The 25,208-nt window shown below is 42.3% G+C and overlaps 1 protein-coding gene across 1 annotated transcript in view; it reads left to right on the forward strand.

The window, feature by feature from the left end:
- Positions 1-25,208, forward strand: part of plxdc2 (plexin domain containing 2) — a 95,703-nt gene that overhangs the window by 40,396 nt on the left and 30,099 nt on the right. The window contains exons 2-4 of the mRNA XM_034148052.1: positions 10,846-11,099; positions 15,574-15,720; positions 19,931-20,000. Coding sequence (XP_034003943.1) covers positions 10,846-11,099; positions 15,574-15,720; positions 19,931-20,000 — 471 coding nt within the window. The remainder of the gene's footprint in view (positions 1-10,845; positions 11,100-15,573; positions 15,721-19,930; positions 20,001-25,208) is intronic.

Consider the following 25,208-nt stretch of genomic DNA (forward strand, 5'->3'; position numbering starts at 1 on the left):
GTTTCCATGCTGAACAACGGCAACATGACAACGTTTTCATTGGTCCCTCTTCTTTAGAGAAGACCAGGAAATGATGGATACACGGATCGTGTTCAAATCAATAGGCACGCAATGACTCTAAATAATAATGATCACGCCACCAAACACACATTCAAACTAAAGGAACCAGCCTGTTTGGGAAATGTGAGAAGTAGAAAGTACAGGTATTTGTGTTCAACATGTAAGATGTAGAAAGTACAGGTATTTGGGTTCAACATGTAAGAAGTAGAAAGTACAGGTATTTGTGTTCAACATGTAAGAAGTAGAAAGTACAGGTATTTGTGTTCAACATGTGAGAAGTAGAAAGTACAGGTATTTGAGTTCAACATGTAAGAAGTAGAAAGTACAGGTATTTGTGTTCAACATGTAAGAAGTAGAAAGTACAGGTATTTGGGTTCAACATGTAAGAAGTAGAAAGTACAGGTATTTGGGTTCAACATGTAAGAAGTAGAAAGTACAGGTATTTGGGTTCAACATGTAAGAAGTAGAAAGTACAGGTATTTGAGTTCAACATGTAAGAAGTAGAAAGTACAGGTATTTGTGTTCAACATGTAAGAAGTAGAAAGTACAAGTATTTGTGTTCAACATGTAAGAAGTAGAAAGTACAAGTATTTGTGTTCAACATGTAAGAAGTAGAAAGTACAGGTATTTGGGTTCAACATGTAAGAAGTAGAAAGTACAGGTATTTGGGTTCAACATGTAAGAAGTAGAAAGTACAGGTATTTGAGTTCAACATGTAAGAAGTAGAAAGTACAGGTATTTGTGTTCAACATGTAAGAAGTAGAAAGTACAGGTATTTGGGTTCAACATGTAAGAAGTAGAAAGTACAAGTATTTGTGTTCAACATGTAAGAAGTAGAAAGTACAGGTATTTGGGTTCAAAATGTAAGAAGTAGAAAGTACAGGTATTTGGGTTCAACATGTAAGAAGTAGAAAGTACAGGTATTTGGGTTCAACATGTAAGAAGTAGAAAGTACAGGTATTTGGGTTCAACATGTAAGAAGTAGAAAGTACAAGTATTTGTGTTCAACATGTAAGAAGTAGAAAGTACAGGTATTTGTGTTCAACATGTAAGAAGTAGAAAGTACAGGTATTTGGGTTCAACATGTAAGAAGTAGAAAGTACAGGTATTTGGGTTCAACATGTAAGAAGTAGAAAGTACAGGTATTTGGGTTCAACATGTAAGAAGTAGAAAGTACAAGTATTTGTGTTCAACATGTAAGAAGTAGAAAGTACAGGTATTTGTGTTCAACATGTAAGAAGTAGAAAGTACAGGTATTTGAGTTCAACATGTAAGAAGTAGAAAGTACAGGTATTTGGGTTCAACATGTAAGAAGTAGAAAGTACAGGTATTTGGGTTCAAAATGTAAGAAGTAGAAAGTACAGGTATTTGGGTTCAAAATGTAAGAAGTCAAAGTAAAAAGTCATCAGAAAAATAAGTAGTGGAGTAAAGTACTGATACCAGAAAGGTGTACAAAGGTAACAAAGTATTTGTACTCCAATACTTCCCACCTCTCTCTCATCACACTGTACTTTCAGATTTATGAGTTTTAACGTAGATCTGTTGCTGCTACCCGTTACACTTTCTCCTGCTTTATGTTCTCCTAATGACAGGCTGCGTTTTTAGAAAGAGGACGAGCACAAAGCGTGCCACGGCAGGTTAGAAAAGAACAATTTACTTAACATTTCAGACAGTTTGATGTCTAGAATTTGTGTCGAGACAGTTTAACGGTGTCTCCCCCGCCAAGAGACAGATTTAAAGGGTCTGCAGAATGGCATCGAGCAATTAAATATTTAGTCTGGTTTAAGGAGTTGTTTGGGACATTTAGGATTAAAGTTATTGAGCATCAAGCACCAACACTTTGCAATGCTTCTGTTGTTGAACAATTGTAATCTGCAATTTCTGGGTAATTGGATGAAACTGCAGCTTCAAATGCTAGCGTCACTGGGGTAAGAAATAGCTTAGTTGGCTTTATTTGTTAGCATTAGTGGAGTAAAGATAGCGTAATTCAATCTGAAACTGCTACAGCTGAAACGTCCACCTAAGCTAATTAGCTTCAAATGCTAGCATCAGTGGAGCAAAGATAGCTTAATTTGCTTCAGCTGCAAGCATCAAGTGAGTTAAGTTAGCTTAATTAGCTTCAAACCTCAATGGAGCACACATAGATGATATATATTTGAATGCAACTACTTCTTGTTTGTTCTTTTAGCTTAATAAGCTTTATTTGCTACCATCAGTGGAGCAAAGAAAGCTTATTTAGCTTTTGCTGATAGCATTGTTGGGGCAAGCACAGCTTATGTACTTGAATACGCTTCAGATGCAAGTACTTCTTGTTTGTTATGGTACATAGTGTAGTAGTCCACATGGTGATAACTGTCAGGGAATAATTGTCCATCCATGTCCTCCTTCGCCCTCTGACGCAGATGCTCCAGCCTTGAGCAGCCGCTATCTCCCATAAGGAGGGGCTGCCCTAGCAAGTTGTTGTTGTTACCAGTTTGTGACCGGGCACCTCTCTGTCAGAGATAGTTATTGTTGTGGGACACCTGGAACACATCCTTCTCGGGGTGTAGATGACCTCGAGCCATAAGAGACAACAACTGTGATTCAGTGTCCCTCAGCTGTTTAGTCTATCTAATGAAGAATGTTGATTACCCTTAGCGAAACTAGTTAAAACATCATACAAGAGGAAGGGTTCTTCAGAATTCATTGTGGCATCTCTACCGTGTGGTCAACTCGTGGCCCGTGACATGTCTTGTGAATTCTCCGGCCGAAGCTCCAAATAAACCGTCAGTGTTTGCCATCAAAGCTCCAGCTCTCCTCGTGTCTCTCTGAGTCCTGACTCCATCAAAGCTCCAGCTCTCCTCGTGTCTCTCTCTGAGTCCTGACTCCATCAAAGCTCCAGCTCTCCTCGTGTCTCTCTCTGAGTCCTGACTCCATCAAAGCTCCAGCTCTCCTCGTGTCTCTCTCTGAGTCCTGACTCCATCAGAGCTCCAGCTCTCCTCGTGTCTCTCTCTGAGTCCTGACTCCATCAAAGCTCCAGCTCTCCTCGTGTCTCTCTCTGAGTCCTGACTCCATCAAAGCTCCAGCTCTCCTCGTGTCTCTCTGAGTCCTGACTCCATCAAAGCTCCAGCTCTCCTCGTGTCTCTCTGAGTCCTGACTCCATCAAAGCTCCAGCTCTCCTCGTGTCTCTCTGAGTCCTGACTCCATCAAAGCTCCAGCTCTCCTCGTGTCTCTCTCTGAGTCCTGACTCCATCAAAGCTCCAGCTCTCTTCGTGTCTCTCTCTGAGTCCTGACTCCATCAAAGCTCCAGCTCTCCTCGTGTCTCTCTCTGAGTCCTGACTCCATCAAAGCTCCAGCTCTCCTCGTGTCTCTCTGAGTCCTGACTCCATCAAAGCTCCAGCTCTCCTCGTGTCTCTCTGAGTCCTGACTCCATCAAAGCTCCAGCTCTCCTCGTGTCTCTCTGACTCCTGACTCCATCAAAGCTCCAGCTCTCCTCGTGTCTCTCTGAGTCCTGACTCCATCAAAGCTCCAGCTCTCCTCGTGTCTCTCTGAGTCCTGACTCCATCAAAGCTCCAGCTCTCCTCGTGTCTCTCTGAGTCCTGACTCCATCAAAGCTCCAGCTCTCCTCGTGTCTCTCTCTGAGTCCTGACTCCATCAAAGCTCCAGCTCTCCTCGTGTCTCTCTGACTCCTGACTCCATCAAAGCTCCAGCTCTCCTCGTGTCTCTCTGAGTCCTGACTCCATCAAAGCTCCAGCTCTCCTCGTGTCTCTCTCTGAGTCCTGACTCCATCAAAGCTCCAGCTCTCCTCGTGTCTCTCTGAGTCCTGACTCCATCAAAGCTCCAGCTCTCCTCGTGTCTCTCTGAGTCCTGACTCAATTGCTTCTGAAGTTTCCCCCACAGTTACTACATATTAATGTGTAAACACCTTTTGTCAGCAGTTTTTAAGCACGTGTCAGGTGTCGTGTTGCAGATAGTTTTCTCTTTGTTATCTATGAACGCAGTCAGAGATAGCAGCTTCTCATCCTGTCCGTCACAAAGTCTATAAAAAACCTTCTTTATTAACTTATCAGTCATATTGAATTTCTGAGCTTATCTGTCTTTCTCTTTCCATGTTTTGCATCAGCCGAGGCTCATAACACGCTGTCAGGGCTTTCAATATTTTACGGCCTCACGCCGGCGCTCTGAGACGACCCTGAACATGATTTGGCTTGTGAAGGCTATAAACTAAACACTTTGTTTGTCGGGGGGTCGGGGGTCAAAACTGCCGCGGGAAACCACCTGCTCTTAAAGGTTTATCACTTTTTTTATATGTCGGTTGCTTAGGATGCTGATTTTGGCTGCTGATTGTGATTTAACCTTTTCACATTGTGTTTTCACTTCAGAAAAAGTGATTCAGGTTCGCCTCTCGTATTGCTTTTGGCCACATAGAGGTTAAAAATGGTTGTTCGGGTGTAAAGAGCTAAACACGTCCACTTCTTTAGGGTTTCACATCATGCTGAATGTATTATCTTTGGGTTTTGGAGTCTTTGTCAGACAATCAAGAAACGTATTTAAATGTTTGTCGGATGTATTCGGTAAACAATGATTTTGCAATAAAACCATGACTAGATATTCTACCCTGAGAAAATTAAATTGAGTGAATTGACCCTTTACATACATTACATTGAGATACATTGTGATATGATTTGTTACGATATTTTTGCGATACGTTACGCTACATTCTGATACGATACAGTACCATCTGTACCGTCATGATACGATACAGTACTGTACGTTACGGTACGTTACGGTACAACCGAGTACGATTCGATACATTATGATACAGTACGTTACGTTACAGTACGTTACGTTACAATACATGACAATATGATACAGTACATAATGTTACGATATAATACGCTACAACACGTTACGATCCGATAAATCACAATACATTACGAAGCATCACGATAGGAAATGATCTGTATACTTTATTGTCCTTGTAAGGGAATTTGTTCTGGACTCCTGCAGTTCCACATCAAATCCTACGTACAAAATTCACACATTAACACATGACTTGTGTACATAAACACGAATGCACGAACACAATACACAAGCATACACCTACTGACACCCCCTGTGAGTTGATTTGCACTCAGAGAGGTCTGCTGCGGCTCTGATAGAGCAGCTCACAGTGGAGATAGAAAGGCTGAGAAACCGCAGAGGGATGTGACTTTTTTATCCTTTTTTCAGCTGGAGTGATGCACCCCCCCCCCCCCCACACACACTTAACATGCACGAATGCAACAGAGCGTCCCCCTCTTTCTCTTTCCAGTCATGTGTGGTGGTCTCCTGTCAGCAGCACTGAGTCAGAGCAGCAGACAGCGCCTTTTATTCTGCTGTTTTTACGACCTCCTGAACGTCCTTGAAAGGTTTTAGGTGGAACCAAATCACAGTCCCTCCGGTGTTTGTGAATCAGAGGCGTTGACAGGCGTGAGTTCGGCCACAGAGTCAGGATGAAGGTATGCAGGGGCTTTAAGACGCTCTCAAAGAAAAGTGGAGGGGAAAGATTTCCTCTCAAACAAAAGCAGAGGAACAGCTTCACACTCAGGGCCAGTCTCCTCCTGCTGGGTCGTTATTTTAGGCGTCCATCAGGGGTCCGACCTCGAGACCTTGACGAATGCTAGACGAAAAAAGACCCAGAGTTTTCCCGGCATGATTAGAGAAACCCCTGACAAAGAAAGTGACATAAAAGTAACATAGCAGAGATGGCAAAAGTACACGCATCCTTTACTCAAGTAGAAGTACAGATACTCGTGTTTAAAAATAGTAAAAGTAGAAGTACTGACTAAACTTCTTTACTCAAGTCAAAGTAAAGAGGCTTTGAAATGTACTTCAGTAAAAAGTACCCATAACTAGCAGCTGTTTTAAAGAGTACCTGACCTCCCTTTATATTAATAGAACAATAATGTCATTGTTAGCTAATGAATGTTTCCATGCTGAACAACGGCAACATGACAACGTTTTCATTGGTCCCTCTTCTTTAGAGAAGACCAGGAAATGATGGATACACGGATCGTGTTCAAATCAATAGGCACGCAATGACTCTAAAGAATAATGATCACGCCACCAAACACACATTCAAACTAAAGGAACCAGCCTGTTTGGGAAATGAGAGAAGTAGAAAGTACAGGTATTTGGGTTCAACATGTAAGAAGTAGAAAGTACAGGTATTTGGGTTCAACATGTAAGAAGTAGAAAGTACAGGTATTTGAGTTCAACATGTAAGAAGTAGAAAGTACAGGTATTTGGGTTCAACATGTAAGAAGTAGAAAGTACAGGTATTTGTGTTCAACATGTAAGAAGTAGAAAGTACAGGTATTTGAGTTCAACATGTAAGAAGTAGAAAGTACAGGTATTTGGGTTCAACATGTAAGAAGTAGAAAGTACAGGTATTTGAGTTCAACATGTAAGAAGTAGAAAGTACAGGTATTTGTGTTCAACATGTAAGAAGTAGAAAGTACAGGTATTTGTGTTCAACATGTAAGAAGTAGAAAGTACAGGTATTTGAGTTCAACATGTAAGAAGTAGAAAGTACAGGTATTTGTGTTCAACATGTAAGAAGTAGAAAGTACAGGTATTTGGGTTCAACATGTAAGAAGTAGAAAGTACAGGTATTTGAGTTCAACATGTAAGAAGTAGAAAGTACAGGTATTTGTGTTCAACATGTAAGAAGTAGGAAGTACAGGTATTTGAGTTCAACATGTAAGAAGTAGAAAGTACAGGTATTTGAGTTCAACATGTAAGAAGTAGAAAGTACAGGTATTTGAGTTCAACATGTAAGAAGTAGAAAGTACAGGTATTTGGGTTCAACATGTAAGAAGTAGAAAGTACAGGTATTTGGGTTCAACATGTAAGAAGTAGAAAGTACAGGTATTTGGGTTCAACATGTAAGAAGTAGAAAGTACAGGTATTTGTGTTCAAAATGTAAGAAGTAGAAAGTACAGGTATTTGAGTTCAACATGTAAGAAGTAGAAAGTACAGGTATTTGAGTTCAACATGTAAGAAGTAGAAAGTACAGGTATTTGGGTTCAACATGTAAGAAGTAGAAAGTACAGGTATTTGGGTTCAACATGTAAGAAGTAGAAAGTACAGGTATTTGGGTTCAACATGTAAGAAGTAGAAAGTACAGGTATTTGTGTTCAACATGTAAGAAGTAGAAAGTACAGGTATTTGAGTTCAACATGTGAGAAGTAGAAAGTACAGGTATTTGTGTTCAACATGTAAGAAGTAGAAAGTACAGGTATTTGTGTTCAACATGTAAGAAGTAGAAAGTACAGGTATTTGTGTTCAACATGTAAGAAGTAGAAAGTTCAGGTATTTGTGTTCAACATGTAAGAAGTAGAAAGTACAGGTATTTGGGTTCAACATGTAAGAAGTAGAAAGTACAGGTATTTGTGTTCAACATGTAAGAAGTAGAAAGTACAGGTATTTGTGTTCAAAATCTAAGAAGTAGAAGTAAAAAGTCGTCAGAAAAATAAGTAGTGGAGTAAAGTACTGATACCAGAAACATGTACTTAAGTACAGTAACGAAGTATTTGTACTCCAATACTTCCCACCTCTGCATAACATGCATGTCAACACAGCAATCTAGTAGTATTCAGATTGTTGCTTTATGCACAGCTAATATAGTCTGTAATTCAATTAAATCTCTAAGTTTTAACAGCCTCACAGTAAATTCAGGTCCATGTTTTCCTGGAAAAAGTGACCAGACATGCTGGGAAAAAACTGCCATTCATTCCAGGTCCCTATGTTGTGGTCATGGTGTGTTTTAAAGAAGCCGCTGTTTGCCAGGTTTCCATCGTATATGGAGGAACCAACAAAGGTCCTTTAAGGGTGGAAGTAGATGTGTAGGTGCCTCTTGGATTAGAGTATATATAACTGTGACTAAAGACCCTTAGTGACAGGAAGTGTTAGTGCTGAGAGTGGGAACGTTGGCCAGGAACGCTGCAGACTGACATGATGCACATGGAGAGAAAATGTAGTTTTTAAGAGACCATTTTATGCTTTTTTGGGGTGTTTTCCCCTCTCCTGTAGTGGGTTTTGTTGTGAAAATCCTGAATGTCCTCTTTCAATCTGAGAGTAACATGATAACAAAGGTATCCCAACTGTAGCTGTGTACATGACAGGATGTATGATTACTTAGAAGAGCATCAGGACTGTTTGAGGCATATGATAGCTATGTGATGAACATGATGATTCAGCCTCTATGGAGATAGACATATGACAAGCATGCTCATTTCTGACGTGGAGCTAATCTGAAGTAAACATTGAATACTGCTTTCTATTCCTCCATCTTGTGACTGTGTAACTCCCTCTCTTGGATATCAGCATGTGAAGGACACTGTTCAGGAACTAGTTGATGCTCTGTATGTGATGACTAGCCGGGGACCAGGGAGAGTTTCTAACAGTTTTATAGGTCTTAGTGCATGACAATGGTCTGCAAAGGCTAACATCCACTCTGTGTCCCATGCTCACAGGGTGTGAGAGTGTGCTGATGGACTGCAGACTTGTTCCCTGCATTCAGGCTAATGCTCAGCATGCTTGGATAAGCTCCTCTAATAGGATTAAGCTTTTGAGGACAATTGGTAATACATTTTTATAGCACTCGTAAAAAAAAAAAAGTTTACAAAGTCGCTGCGGTGCTAATTCTTCTGGATCTGGGACAGTAAACACTCCTGATTCCTCTTCTGTTACTTCTATGAGACAGAGGTCACTGGGTTTAACCAGCAGAGCGTCTTTCCTTCTCTTTAAAGCTCACATTTCTTCCTCCTCCTCCTCCTCCTCCTCCTCCTCCTCCTCCTCTTTTGGGCCCCAGACCAGTGGTTCTCAGGAGACGAAAAAGAGGGGCTTTTGATGCTAATGCTCCAGAAAGTGGAAGCTGAAGAGACCAATCTGCAGCTCATTTGAAAAGAAGAATTCACAGCTAGTGCTCGCCTGCAATCAGGAGTATTAAAGAGCACAAGTTAAGACGTCTAACATCCAATTTAAGAAAGTTGTTTTACAAAAATGAAGACTCAAGTTGCTGCCTTGATTTACAAAGTTTAGTTTAGTTTGACTCAGATTGTATATTGTGTATATTGTCAGTACACTGTGTACAGTACATGGCTTGTAAGATCGATTCAGGATCAAAATACCTTGCAAGAACAGAACTTGTGAAATTCAGTTTGACGCCTTCTTCATCCTAACTTGTTTCCTATCATGACTCAGCAGATTTCAGCAGTGTTTACATTTAAACAGACCCATCTCTCACCTGTCAGCAGCGTCTCAATGCAGACTCAGTGACGGGATGATTGTGTGTGACGGCTGGTGTGTGTGTGTGTGTGTGTGTGTGTGTGTGTGTGTGTGTGTGTGTGTGTGTGTGTGTGTGTGTGTGTGTGTGTGTGTGTGTGTGTGTGTGTGTGTGTGTGTGTGTGTGTGTGTGTGTGTGTGTGTGTGTGTGTGTGTGTGTGTGTGTGTGACGGCTGCTGAGTCATTGCTAATGTGCATCTGTTTCAGGCAGTGAGTCTGCGGAGACAGTGAGTTAGGAGGAGGGGCGGGAGATTAATGGCTTTAATAATCCCCGCCTTTGTGATCTGACTCAGTGAGAGTAAAACTATCTGGGTCTAGTTTAATTATTTTTCCTTGTACAAAACACCCATTTGCGAAACACGGCATCGCTTCAGGCGAACACAGGGTTCAATTAAGTTAATGAGAAAATGATGGAGCATGATTTATTAAAGTATATTCGTGGTGGCCTACATGGAATTTTAATTTTAAGGTGATTTGAACAGATGTGTGACCGTGCTGGAGTTCCTTTATAGCCCAACATTAGCCTCCTTTAGCTTAGCGGTGGTGAAGTGAAGTCATGTGACCGTGCTGTAGTTCCTTTATAGCCCAACATTAGCCACCTTTAGCTTAGCGGTGGTGACGTGAAGTCATGTGACCGTGTTGGAGTTCCTTTATAGCCCAACATTAGCCTCCTTTAGCTTAGCGGTGGTGACGTGAAGTCATGTGACCGTGCTGTAGTTCCTTTATAGCCCAACATTAGCCTCCTTTAGCTTAGCGGTGGTGACGTGAAGTCATGTGACCGTGCTGTAGTTCCTTTATAGCCCAACATTAGCCTCCTTTAGCTTAGCGGTGGTGAAGTGAAGTCATGTGACCGTGCTGTAGTTCCTTTATAGCCCAACATTAGCCACCTTTAGCTTAGCGGTGGTGACGTGAAGTCATGTGACCGTGCTGTAGTTCCGTTATAGCCCAACATTAGCCTCCTTTAGCTTAGCGGCGGTGACGTGAAGTCATGTGACCGTGCTGTAGTTCCTTTATAGCCCAACATTAGCCTCCTTTAGCTTAGCGGCGGTGACGTGAAGTCATGTGACCGTGCTGTAGTTCCTTTATAGCCCAACATTAGCCGCCTTTAGCTTAGCGGCGGTGACCTGAAGTCATGTGACCGTGCTGTAGTTCCTTTATAGCCCAACATTAGCCGCCTTTAGCTTAGCGGCGGTGACCTGAAGTCATGTGACCGTGCTGTAGTTCCTTTATAGCCCAACATTAGCCGCCTTTAGCTTAGCGGCGGTGACGTGAAGTCATGTGACCGTGCTGTAGTTCCTTTATAGCCCAACATTAGCCGCCTTTAGCTTATCGGCGGTGACGTGAAGTCATGTGACCATGCTGTAGTTCCTTTATAGCCCAACATTAGCCGCCTTTAGCTTAGCGGCGGTGACGTGAAGTCATGTGTCCGTGCTGTATGCTATGCTAATCTCACACCTTGTTTTCCTGTCTCCTCAGGGGTCTCCTACTCATACGTGCAGGGGCTGTCTGGAGATGAGGAAACAGCAGTGGATGTGAAGCTGTTCAGCCACAGGTGGAGGAGATGGCTTCCTCCGAAACCTCGTAACATGGACAGCAACAGAGCCAGCCAGGAGCAGGACCAGAACCAGAACAACGACCAGAACCAGAACCAGGATCCAGAGCCTGAGGAACCTGAAGGATTCCCGGGTCTGATGTCTGCAGAGGAAACAGACAACAGCTCCCAGATAGAGGTAGGAACTGTATACGTGTAAATCTGTATGTCTATATAAAGACAGAGTAGACTTTAAAGGTCTCCTATCATGCAAAATGCACTTTCTGATGTCTTCTCTACATCACTATGTGTCCCCGGTGTGTCCCCGGTGTGTCCCCGGTGTGTCCCCGGTGTGTCCACGGTGTGTCAGGAGACTCACAAAGTGATATCTTCTCTATATCACTATGTGTCCCTGGTGTGTCCCCGGTGTGTCCCCGGTGTGTCCCCGGTGTGTCCCCGGTGTGTCTCCGGTGTGTCCCCTGTGTGTCCCCGGTGTGTCCCCTGTGTGTCTCCGGTGTGTCCCCTGTGTGTCCCCGGTGTGTCCCCTGTGTGTCCCCGGTGTGTCCCCGGTGTGTCCCCGGTGTGTCCCCTGTGTGTCTCCGGTGTGTCCCCTGTGTGTCCCCTGTGTGTCCCCGGTGTGTCCCCGGTGTGTCCCCTGTGTGTCCCCTGTGTGTCCCCGGTGTGTCCCCGGTGTGTCCCCGGTGTGTCCCCGGTGTGTCAGGAGACTCACAAAGTGTCAGAAAACCAAACCCTCTCTCTTTTCCTCCGTACCCACATCTCTAAAAACGGGGGAACAATGGAGCTGATCCAGATTTGACAAATTAGATAAGTTGATAAGAAAAAAGCCCAATATACCCTTCCTATTTCCGCTTATGATAATGAATCTAAGGCTTCTGTTTTAAGGAATGAGCTGTGTTCATAGGGAAATGAAGCCCTATGGAGAGCTGTCATGTAGGCGGTTGTATCAAGCTTAATTTACCTACATTTGATTGAGTTTACTAACTTATAACTTCACTTATGAGGCAATAAACCTGACCTCTAGTGAGCGGCCCAGCCCTTCGAATATTTTTCTGTATGTGGGCCTCGGTGAAAAAAGTTTGCACACCCCTATATGCCTAAAAATAGTAGAATAGGAGACCTTTAAGAGATGTAGGTAAGGGATTGGGGCGATGATCATAAACCCATTAGTTAATGGACTCTCCGTCTTTTCCCCTGAATGAATCCCAACTAAAGTGCAGCTCCACAGGGAGGAATATAAAGAGCAGGAATCGATAAAGCTCTCTGCTCAGCTGTGTGTCTAAAAATACTCCCTCAGCCTGGAGCAATTATAACTCCCCTGGATGTTGGGTAATGAAAAGACAGATGAATATTTGATATATTAAAATCAGCCCTCAGGTGTTCGTCTACCTTCTTCTTAAACCTGACCACACAGACACAGGAAATTAACTGTGTGTGTGTGTGTGTGTGTGTGTGTGTGTGTGTGTGTGTGTGTGTGTGTGTGTGTGTGTGTGTGTGTGTGTGTGTGTGTGTGTGTGTGTGTGTGTGTGTGTGTGTGTGTGTGTGTGTGTGTGTGTGTGTGTGTGTGTGTGTGTGTGTGTGTGTGTGTGTGTGTGTGTGTAAGGCGTCCCCTTGTTGTGGCGTTCAGTCGTAATGATGTCGGACGCCGGGGTGCAAACAGCTCGTTAAAGAGTCCCTTTAGCTTCTAATCATCTCAGGTTGAACTGTAATCATGCTCTCACAGACAGACACACACACACACACACACACACACACACACACACACACACACACACACATTGTTTTTTGGGCTCTCAGAGGGTTATTATCTGTTGCTAAATGGAAAGGCAGTCCCCAGCACAAACACGCCATAACTCCTCCTGTCATTACACACACACACACACACACACACACACACACACACACACACACACACACACACACACACACACACACACACACACACACACACACACACACACACACACACACACACACACACACACACACACACACAAAGGGCTGAAGACACATACCCTGATTTTAACTGGATTTTCTGCACCCTTGTTTCCATCTCTTATGCTAAGCTAAGCTAACTGACTCTAAATCTCTCACTTCCAACATATGTTTGATATCTGTGACTATATCTTAATTTCCATCAAACAGGCTTGCGTTGAAGTAGAACTGAAGGAATCTGATCTGAGGTCAGCGTGTGTTTTGGTTAAGGACAGACTCCTCTCACCTGGCTGTATAGCAGCAGACTGTGAGTCACTGTGTTGTTCATCAGATGGGACAGACGCAGACTACAGAACAAACAAAGTCACTGAGTTCAGATGTGATCAGTTTCTTCACTGCTCGTCTGGACACGCTGTCGGTAACGGCTTCTATTTCTGTTGTTGTTTGTGTCGGCAGAGAAGCTTTTAAAACCTGTTTTATGTCCCCGCACATTTCATAACCCCAGCTGCTGTTTCATGGGAATCGACAGCATGTGTGGCGTAATGATGTTCATACAGAGCTCATGTGCAATGGATAAACACCATACATACCATAAACACATTCATCTGGACATGTGTTGCATGTTCTTTTGACTTGTCTTTGTTTGGTACATGTCAACACTTCATTCAATAAAAGTAATAGCTAGTATAACATAGACTCTTGAGGCCTTGGCGGCATAGAATTAGCACCAGAACAACCTAAAAAGAACAGTTAGCATCTTGTTCTGACTCCAACATATTGAATAAGTTGGTGTAAATGTTGATAATCGTGAATGTCTCACACTTTCCCCTAAAGTATATTCACCACTAAGTAAAGATCGCTGCTTAAAAATACCACTAAAAAACTCTATAAAACAGTTTGGGCATAGTTCCTGTCTCACTTGTTGTAGTTCAAACCCCTCAGACTGCATGTTGGCCTCTGATGGACCCGACAAACTCAATCTACACTTCTAATATCATACTTTTAGAAGTGTCTTTGGACCTGATTCAACAAAAGTCATAAGCAAACTAACACAGAGTCCTGAGCTCTTCCTAGTTACTTACTAGTTCAGAGGTAACTCACAGATGTCCAATGGATCTATTTGATGTCTTAAAATAACTACACAAATACACATTTCATGTCTTCAGCTTTATTGTCCTTGCACAGAGTAACGAAATGCAGTTTTCATCCGACCAGAAAGAGAAGTAAAGTGCATGAGGATTCAGTAAATGCACTCAACAGAACCACGGGGTCGTCGTGTATAAATGTGAAATGTGCATAAATATCTTTAGAGCACATGAAGCCACAGGGACTTCACATGTTCCTCTGAATGTTCATTCTCTCGCCTGCAGAGCGGTACAGTCTGTTCTGAGCAGACGTGCCAGGTTTCTAATAAACGCTCACAGTGTGTGTGTGTGGGGGGGGGGGGGGGGGTGTGTTTGTGTAGCTTTGATGTGCAGTAATCTGAGAGGAGGGGGGTTCTGATTGGTTAATGGAGGTGTGGGACAGCTCAGAGGCTCATTGGGGGTTTCACGCTTCACTTGTTTACTTGTGTGTTTCTTAAGGGATTCACTCGGCTCATTTTCATTTCGTCTCCTGATTCCCGAGCGCTGCTTTAATATCACAACGCTGCGTATTCAGAACATGCAGCGACTTCAAATCACTGTTTGTTTTGTGTCTTTAAAGGTTCCTACAAACACAAGGTCAACTTAAATAATGTGCATTTCAAAAAGAGGGAAACTAAAAGGTACCATGGGGTCGGATTAGAGTTTTCCAAAGGGGGGTTCGTTTAGCACGAAACACTTTAAATAACTAATAAGTTAAACAAGAAAGTAGAAAGAAAGTGAGGTCAAAGAAAACTATTGCTGCTAAAAAGTGAGCAACGATTGAGTCAGAGCTCAACATGTCAGATGTGTGTATCTCACACGGCTCTGTGACTTTAATCCATGTCTCTTTGTTGTTCATGAGTGTTTTTAAATGCCATTTTACAATATGTTTCTTAATGTCTTTCATTTCTGTAAAGCACTTTGAACTGCCTTGTGTTGAAAGGTGTATAAATAAACGTGCTTTGCCTTACAGGAGAATTTGTGATATGAACTTATATCTTATCTCCTGCAGCTTCTCCAGCTCAGCTTCTCCTGCAGCTTCTCCTGCAGCTTCTCCTGCAGCTTCTCCAGCTCAGCTTCCCTCACTTTACCAACGTTCACTTTAAAGACACAGCTGTACGGTTTCTCATTAAAGTGCAGACGAGCAACAGGAAGTCAAAGACACGAGCATCCTAACTATTTCTGTTCAGGAAACCATAAAATCTCCCACATGGCTCATAAAAGTCCACTCTCTGTTACATCCTGACGGTGCAGTCTGCTGTTACTTTAAGAGAGGAAAGAGTCAAGTGGCTTCCTTGTTTGTTCTTCATTTCATTAGACGGTCTTCGTGCACTAATGAAAAAACCCACAGAGTTGAATTAAAGGGCAAAGAGAATGCAGACACAATGGAAACGGAAATGCATTGTCATGTAATCTAATTAGCATCTGAATAAAAAATCACTCGTGTTTTCTGAGGTTTTTGCAAAATCTGCAGCTGGAGTTTATTAGATTACTTTGAATTAGATTTACAGGAAGGACGCAGAGCAATATCTAATCTCTCCATTAAGTCGTATTACATTTCTCTAAATAACTGATTTTGTTTTGTCATTTCTGCAGGAGGACACAGATCACAACTACTACACGTCAAAAACATACACCCCGTCAGACCCAATGAGCAAGGACCTGTGGGTAGATGTGGACCAGATGCAAAAAGACAAAGTGAAGATCCACGGGATTCTGTCCAACACACACCGACAAGCAGCGGTGAGTCAACACACACACGATTCTCTTTAAAGAGTCCTCTCCTGCTGATGTTCAGGTGTATATCAGTATGTAGTGTCTCTACTTTAAAGAGTCCTCTCCTGCTGATGTTCAGGTGTATATCAGTATGTAGTGTCTCTACTTTAAAGAGTCCTCTCCTGCTGATGCTCAGGTGTATATCAGTATGTAGTGTCTCTACTTTAAAGAGTCCTCTCCTGCTGATGTTCAGGTGTATATCAGTATGTAGTGTCTCTACTTTAAAGAGTCCTCTCCTGCTGATGTTCAGGTGTATATCAGTATGTAGTGTCTCTACTTTAAAGAGTCCTCTCCTGCTGATGTTCAGGTGTATATCAGTATGTAGTGTCTCTACTTTAAAGAGTCCTCTCCTGCTGATGTTCAGCTGTATATCAGTATGTAGTGTCTCTACTTTAAAGAGTCCTCTCCTGCTGATGTTCAGGTGTATATCAGTATGTAGTGTCTCTACGTTAAAGAGTCCTCTCCTGCTGATGTTCAGGTGTATATCAGTATGTAGAGTCTCTACTTTAAAGAGTCCTCTTCTGCTGATGTTCAGCTGTATATCAGTATGTAGTGTCTCTACTTTAAAGAGTCCTCTCCTGCTGATGTTCAGGTGTATATCAGTATGTAGTGTCTCTACGTTAAAGAGTCCTCTCCTGCTGATGTTCAGGTGTATATCAGTATGTAGTGTCTCTACTTTAAAGAGTCCTCTCCTGCTGATGTTCAGGTGTATATCAGTATGTAGTGTCTCTACTTTAAAAAGTCCTCTCCTGCTGATGTTCAGGTGTATATCAGTATGTAGTGTCTCTACTTTAAAGAGTCCTCTCCTGCTGATGTTCAGGTGTATATCAGCATGTAGTGTCTCTACTTTAAAGAGTCCTCTCCTGCTGATGTTCAGGTGTATATCAGTATGTAGTGTCTCTACTTTAAAGAGTCCTCTCCTACTGATGTTCAGGTGTATATCAGTATGTAGTGTCTCTACTTTAAAGAGTTCTCTCCTGCTGATGTTCAGGTGTATATCAGTATGTAGAGTCTCCATGCTTTAATGTTAAAAAGTGAACTGAAAATAGTGCTTTATGTATATATGTGTCACTAAAGTTCTATAATATTGCAGTTAGAACAAAAGTCAGCAGAAAGATATAATATAGTGAGTTTTCTCTAGCATTAAACCCAGGGCAATAAGGATTTAAACTGTTGAAACTCTGCAGTGAAGTCTTAAAGCTCTCCTCAATCCTCCTCTGCAGAAAAAGGTGACCTGTGTGAGGCGCATACTGATGAGGTCACAGTAAAGTGACCGCAGAGACCACAGCATGGCAGGCTTTAAAGAAAGAGAAAGACAGCAGGGGAACAATAGCTGGAGAGGAGCGAGTCCATCATTAGTATTCAGAGCTGTAGCTCCACTCAGGTAGCAACACTGAGAGGAAGCTACTCTCTGTGAGGAGAGGCTTTATCATTCAGTAAAAAGCTAATGTTGGGCTATAAAGGAACTACAGCACGGTCACATGACTTCACGTCACCACCGCTAAGCTAAAGGAGGCTAAAGTTGGGCTATAAAGGAACTACAGCACGGTCACATGACTTCACGTCACCACCGCTAAGCTAAAGGTGGCTAATGTTGGGCTATAAAGGAACTACAGCACGGTCACATGATTTCACGTCACCACCGCTAAGCTAAAGGTGGCTAATGTTGGGCTATAAAGGTACTACAGCACGGTCACATGACTTCACGTCTCCACCGCTAAGCTAAAGGTGGCTAATGTTGGGCTATAAAGGAACTACAGCACGGTCACATGACTTCACGTCACCACCGCTAAGCTAAAGGAGGCTAATGTTGGGCTATAAAGGAACTACAGCACGGTCACATGACTTCACGTCACCACCGCTAAGCTAACGGAGGCTAATGTTGGGTTATAAAGGAACTACAGCACGGTCACATGACTTCACGTCACCACCGCTAAGCTAAAGGTGGCTAATGTTGGGCTATAAAGGTACTACAGCACGGTCACATGACTTCACGTCACCACCGCTAAGCTAAAGGTGGCTAATGTTGGGCTATAAAGGAACTACAGCACGGTCACATGACTTCACGTCACCACCGCTAAGCTAAAGGAGGCTAATGTTGGGCTATAAAGGAACTACAGTACGGTCACATGACTTCACGTCACCACCGCTAAGCTAAAGGTGGCTAATGTTGGGCTATAAAGGAACTACAGCACGGTCACATGACTTCACGTCACCACCGCTAAGCTAAAGGTGGCTAATGTTGGGCTATAAAGGTACTACAGCACGGTCACATGACTTCACGTCTCCACCGCTAACCTAAAGGTGGCTAATGTTGGGCTATAAAGGAACTACAGCACGGTCACATGACTTCACGTCACCACCGCTAAGCTAAAGGAGGCTAATGTTGGGTTATAAAGGAACTACAGCACGGTCACATGACTTCACGTCACCACCGCTAAGCTAAAGGTGGCTAATGTTGGGCTATAAAGGAACTACAGCACGGTCACATGACTTCACGTCACCACCGCTAAGCTAAAGGTGGCTAATGTTGGGCTATAAAGGAACTACAGCACGGTCACATGACTTCACGTCACCACCGCTAAGCTAAAGGTGGCTAATGTTGGGCTATAAAGGAACTACAGCACAGTCACATGACTTCACGTCACCACCGCTAAGCTAAAGGTGGCTAATGTTGGGCTATAAAGGTACTACAGCACGGTCACATGACTTCACGTCTCCACCGCTAAGCTAAAGGTGGCTAATGTTGGGCTATAAAGGAACTACAGCACGGTCACATGACTTCACGTCACCACCGCTAAGCTAAAGGAGGCTAATGTTGGGTTATAAAGGAACTACAGCACGGTCACATGACTTCACGTCACCACCGCTAAGCTAAAGGTGGCTAATGTTGGGCTATAAAGGAACTACAGCACTGTCACATGACTTCAAGTCACCACCTCTAAGCTAAAGGCGGCTAATGTTGGGCTATAAAGGAACTACAGCACGGTCACATGACTTCACGTCACCACCGCTAAGCTAAAGGAGGCTAATGTTGGGCTATAAAGGAACTACAGCACGGTCACATGACTTCACGTCACCACCGCTAAGCTAAAGGAGGCTAATGTTGGGCTATAAAGGAACTACAGCACTGTCACATGACTTCAAGTCACCACCTCTAAGCTAAAGGCGGCTAATGTTGGGCTATAAAGGAACTACAGCACGGTCACATGACTTCACGTCACCACCGCTAAGCTAAAGGAGGCTAATGTTGGGCTATAAAGGAACTACAGCACGGTCACATGACTTCACGTCACCACCGCTAAGCTAAAGGAGGCTAATGTTGGGCTATAAAGGAACTACAGCACGGTCACATGACTTCACGTCACCGCCGCTAAGCTAAAGGAGGCTAATGTTGGGCTATAAAGGAACTACAGCACGGTCACATGACTTCACGTCACCACCGCTAAGCTAAAGGCGGCTAATGTTGGGCGTGATGACGTTTAGTCGTCTCATTTAGACACTTGTTAGCAACCGCTTTGTTTAAATCCACCAGTGGGGAATCTACTGTCGTATTTTAAAATCTCTTCAGCCTGTGTTAACCTCAGACCTCATTTATATGTTTACTCAGTACTCTCTCTCTGCATCACATTAGCTGGCAGCGCTACGATTTAGCATTAAAGCATGAATGCGTACTCTATCATTAGTGGTGACATGTTAAAGACATTTTGTTTTATTTAGAAAAACGTCATGATTTTATAGCGTTCTTTTATTACGTGTTAATTGCCATCAGCAGAATGGCTTTCCACATGTAACCAAACTCTGTCCCGCTATAAAAAGGGCTTTAAAATGCCTTAGAGAAACATAATTTATCTTTTCTGTATTTCCACACGCTCATAAACCTTTCATATTCACATTTCCTTTCTTTTGTTTTATAACTATCCCTCTTTTTGTCGTAGGTAGCAGAAATGGGCTCCCATAAAACATAGATTTATAATGTAAAAGTGTATTTATTGCCATTAGACATCCCATTATTGCACGAGTCCTCATTAATCCACATCAAGGTCATTTACTGTTCAGCACAGATGAGCTCTGTTTGCTCCTTTCTCCTGTGTTTCCTCTGATCTAAATCCTCTGGTTGTTTTATAAGATGAAGACTCTGATCCTCCTCTTCCTCTTCCTCTTTTCTCCCTCACAGAGAGTCAACCTGTCCTTCGATTTCCCCTTTTATGGACACTTTCTGCGTGAAATCACCGTGGCAACTGGTGGTAAGTTTTCTCTCATTGGTGGTTATTGGATATATATGCTGTGTTTGCTTCACTTTCAACCAGCTTACAGATGTCCCGCCCCTTAGCCTATCAAATCAAATCAAATCAAACACCTATTTGTATAGCCCAATATCACAAAACACGTTTGTCTCAGTGTTACAGAGTAAAAACAACCACATTGTATATGATGGAGTTACAGCAATGTGTTGGAGCGCTATCCAATAGCAGCGGGAGTGTACCGTAGTGATGTCACCATGTTCCTCTCCTCTCTAGTAAAGTCTAATCCCCTCATTCTGTTCTTCTACATATCATATTCTATTCACATGTATATAGACTTCTTGCACTATTTTTTATTATTGTATTTTATTATATATGTTGCCTTGTTGGAGGAGCTCAGGTCAGAAGAGTTTCATTGCCATCTCACCACTGTAGCTTTGTGCATGTGATGATAAAACCTTTGAGCATTGAGAAATAGCAGCGCGAGTGTACCGTAGTGATGTCAGTATGTTCCTCTCCTCTCTAGTCAATTCTAAACCCCTCATCTTACCCATTGACGGGGGGAAAATGTCACGTTGTTGATACTGCGAGACACAGCTTTTTATTTCTTCATGACTCCAGTTCGAACGCCGCTCTGAGGCTTTGGACTCTGATGTGATAATCGCTGGTCGGGGTGTTGTGGTTTCACCGCCAAGACTCAAGTGGAAAATTGCTTTGCACACTCTGGCAAACACGTCTGCTGTGACACACACACACACACACACACACACACACACACACACACACACACACACACACACACACACACACACACACACACACACACACACACACACACACACACACACACACACACACACACACACACACACACACACACACACACACACACACACACACCTCCTGATACCTCCTTATCCATGTCTATCAGGGTGTGTTGGCAGCATGTCTCCAGTTTCCAGTCCAAACTCATCCGTCTGGTTTCTCTTCCAGTTAAAAGTTCTCAGAGCGGTTTGTTTTTCTGTCTCCCAGTCTCTCCTGGAGTTTAGAGCCGTTGATGTTTTTACACAAGGCTCGGCGGTGTGTTTTTGTTCTGCGGTTTGTGCCAGACAAGCCTTTAAAACTTCATCATAGGAGACATTTAAAGAAATAACTCATGTGTAGTCGTTCCTAGGCTTTGGGAGTAATGGATTACAAGTAACGAGTAATTAGGATACAAAAAAAGAAAGGAATAGTTACATAAAAAAGATCAGATTACTGGTACATTTCTTTAATTTGGGGACTACTAGCAGGATTACAGTGTTACTAAAGAAGAGCTTATTGTGTTTCCTGTAAAAGGATCACATGTTACTCCTTGTGTTGCAAAGGAATAACCAATCTCTGCATTTTCTGACACAAGTAGAAGCTAGACTAAAACGCCACAACAAGCATTTTAGCTTAGTTCCCTTTAGTGTCTGTCTGTCTGTCTTCTGCTGCTGTTAATCCTCCTTAGCAACAGTCTGTTCTCCTTAGCAACAGTGTGTTATCATGTATTAACCACATCTGAAATGTCCAATCAGAATTGAGTATTCAACGACACCTTCTGTGGAGTTTAAAACAAGTCAGAAAATCATCTCCAGAGCCTCGGAGGAGACGGGGGGTTTCCCTCAGTAAGACATATTTCTGATTGGTTACAGGCTCTTGTTTTGCATAACTCAGCAGTAAAACAATAACCTTTTAATTTGTCTGAAAACCTCGTAAAACCAAAACAAATGTGTGTGTGGTTCAGTCAGAGCAGCTGTGAGGCTCAGAGTAAATCCAAACAGACGGAGGAACTCGTCCAAACACAATATCTGATTCCCGCTCCTGTTATTCTTGGACATATAAACAGACCTCAGGAGGAATGATTCTGCTCCTGAAACCATTCCTCTGCTCTCCATCACCAGAGCTGGGAAGTATTGGAGTACAAATATTTAGTTACTGGTATCAGTACTTTATTTTTCTGACCACTTTTTACTTTCTACTTCTTACATGTTGAACACAAATACCTGTACTTTCTACTTCTTACATGTTGAACCCAAATACCTGTACTTTCTACTTCTTACATGTTGAACACAAATACCTGTACTTTCTACTTCTTACATTTTGAACACAATACCTGTACTTTCTACTTCTTACATTTTGAACACAAATACCTGTACTTTCTACTTCTTACATGTTGAACACAAATACCTGTACTTTCTACTTCTTACATGTTGAACACAAATACCTGTACTTTCTACTTCTTACATTTTGAACACAAATACCTGTACTTTCTACTTCTTACATGTTGAACACAAATACCTGTACTTTCTACTTCTTACATGTTGAACCCAAATACCTGTACTTTCTACTTCTTACATGTTGAACCCAAATACCTGTACTTTCTACTTCTTACATGTTGAACCCAAATACCTGTACTTTCTACTTCTTACATGTTGAACACAAATACCTGTACTTTCTACTTCTTACATGTTGAACACAAATACCTGTACTTTCTACTTCTTACATGTTGAACACAAATACCTGTACTTTCTACTTCTCACATTTCCCAAACAGGCTGGTTCCTTTAGTTTGAATGTGTGTCTGGTGGCGTGATCATTATTATTTAGAGTCATTGCGTGCCTATTGATTTGAACACGATCCGTGTATCCATCATTTCCTGGTCTTCTCTAAAGAAGAGGGACCAATGAAAACGTTGTCATGTTGCCGTTGTTCAGCATGGAAACATTCATTAGCTAACAATGACATTATTGTTCTATTAATATAAAGGGAGGTCAGGTACTCTTTAAAACAGCTGCTAGTTATGGGTACTTTTTACTGAAGTACATTTCAAAGCCTCTTTACTTTGACTTGAGTAAAGAAGTTTAGTGAGTACTTCTACTTTCACCAGAGTATGTTTAAACACGAGTATCTGTACTTCTACTTGAGTAAAGGATGTGTGTACTTTAACCATCTCTCTCCATTATCCCTGTGTATATGTTCCCCTCTCTTAGTCCTTAGTGACGGACATAATGGATGAATCGCCTCTGAGTCGAGCGCCTCACCTCTTTAGAGTATTTAAAGCTGTCTCATTTCCTCCACACTGTCAAATAAGTCTTTTATGTGGTTGTTTTTCAGGAGATTGCTGGTAGAAAGTGTTATTAAAGAGGCCCTATTGTGCTTGCTGGGGTGTGTTCCATTCCCTGTAGTGTGTTCTCTAGGTTTCTGTGCATGTCAATGGTCTGCAGAATACTCAAATCCCAACGTTTAGGCCCCTGAAAGTGAAAGAAAAGCAAAACAAAGCGATAAGAGCGTTCTGGAGTTGCATGTTGGGTAAATATGAGATGAGGAATGCATGGAGGCTGATATAAGTCTCTGCACAATCTGATAAGTGCATGAAGTTCACCTCACAGGTAGACTCAACAACTTTCCTCTCTACGTTCATCTACCGGGACACAACAGGCTTTTATCTGCTGCTCGGCAAACACACACTGCCTTCAAGTATTTCATTATGTTCGCTATATGCTTTAAATATGTCAGGAAGGCTGGTTCTGAGAGCAGGTTTTTATCTAAATGAAATGTCTGCTTTTGGGTTTTATGTTGCTGAGGGATGCAGAAATGTTTCTAGCTTGTTTGACTTAATGAGGAGGAATCATAATGTGGGAGTTTTTCAAATTGGCAGCATTACTGGATATGCAACTCGTCAGTTCTGTTCACTTACACGTAACATCCAAAGTGATAGATGTGTTTTATAGCCTCTGTTTGAGCAGACATGATCAGTGGATTTATGGCCCCGGCATCATTTAGACTTTTCCCTAAAAATCCTCTTTCCTCTCCGAGCAGGGTTTTCCCACTCTTTGCTTCAGGCAGCTTTTTATATCCTGTATTTCTGTTAAAACCTCTGCAACAAAGCACAGAGGAATGTCTGGTTTTGGGGGATATTCACTACGAAAGTGAGGTGAAGGACTTCTTAGTAGTTAAAAAAACATTCCCACATTGATTTAAGGGAGTAGTTAGAGTTTGGGGAACACACTGAGAACACTAACTTCTGCCACCGCTTAGTTTAGCTTAGCCTAGCTTAGATTAACACAGAAAACAGGGGAGATACAGCTCAAATATTTCCATTTGCAAATGTGTAATATATATGACATATTTCTTTTAAAAATCACATGAAAAAATGCTAACTTCTGCCACCACTTAGCTTAGCCTAGCCTAGTCTAGTCTAGCAACAGCCTAGCTTCGCCTAGCCTAGCATAGCCTAGTTTAGCCGAGTTTAGCCTAATTTTGCCTAGATTAGTTTAAGAAAAGAGCAGGCTATATTTATATATATTTTTTTTTTAATCACTTTAAACAAAAACGAACTTCTGCAACCACTTAGCTTACCTTAGCCTAGCTTAGCCTAGCTTAGCCTAGCTTAGCCTTGCTTAACACAGACAAAAGGGAAGATGGAGCTAAATAAAATATTTCAATTTTTTGATTTTTTGATATTCTTTTGTATACACTAGATCAGGGGTTTTCAAAGTCTGGGAAGGTGAGCCTCCCCTCAGAGAACATGAGAACAGCCGCGTCCCCCCTCCCAATTATTATTGCTATCATTATTATTATTATTATTGTTGTTGTTGCTATAATGCAGGGGTATTCAATTGCATTTCAAAGAGGTCCAGTAAGAGCAAATGTCATTAAATGCTCTGTTTTCGCTGTCTACCTTTCTCTTTTTTGAGCACGCCATTTGAAGTTACTCCAACTGTTTCTCTCTTCTTGTCTCGTCTCTGTGTGTTTGAATCTATCGTGCTGACTCACTGACTGCACCGATTTGAATGGCTGAGTAGCATCACCTCCTAAAAACATTAAAAAATAACTTTTTAAAACCTTTTTATCTTTATGGTTTTAAATATGTGTTTTAAACATTTTTTACATTTTCAACATCGTGGATGAATCCTTATATGCTCCCGGCAACACACTGAACATCAACTTTGCCTCCTTATTACACTCACCCCTACTTTAGTGCTGGGAACAATGAGTCTGCGTCTTTGATGCGCACATGCGGGTGATGCGGGGATCAGAGTCCTGCGGGGATCAGAGTCCTGCGGGGATCAGAGTCCTGCATTGGGTCGGTACCCGACGGGTGACCCGCAAAAAAAGTGATTCGCGGGTGGTAAGTTTCCTCAGACCTCTCCCCGCGGGACCGCGCATAATCATAACCTCTGCACC

This window comes from Trematomus bernacchii, unplaced genomic scaffold (genome assembly GCF_902827165.1).
Source record: "Trematomus bernacchii unplaced genomic scaffold, fTreBer1.1, whole genome shotgun sequence".
NCBI lineage: Eukaryota > Metazoa > Chordata > Actinopteri > Perciformes > Nototheniidae > Trematomus > Trematomus bernacchii.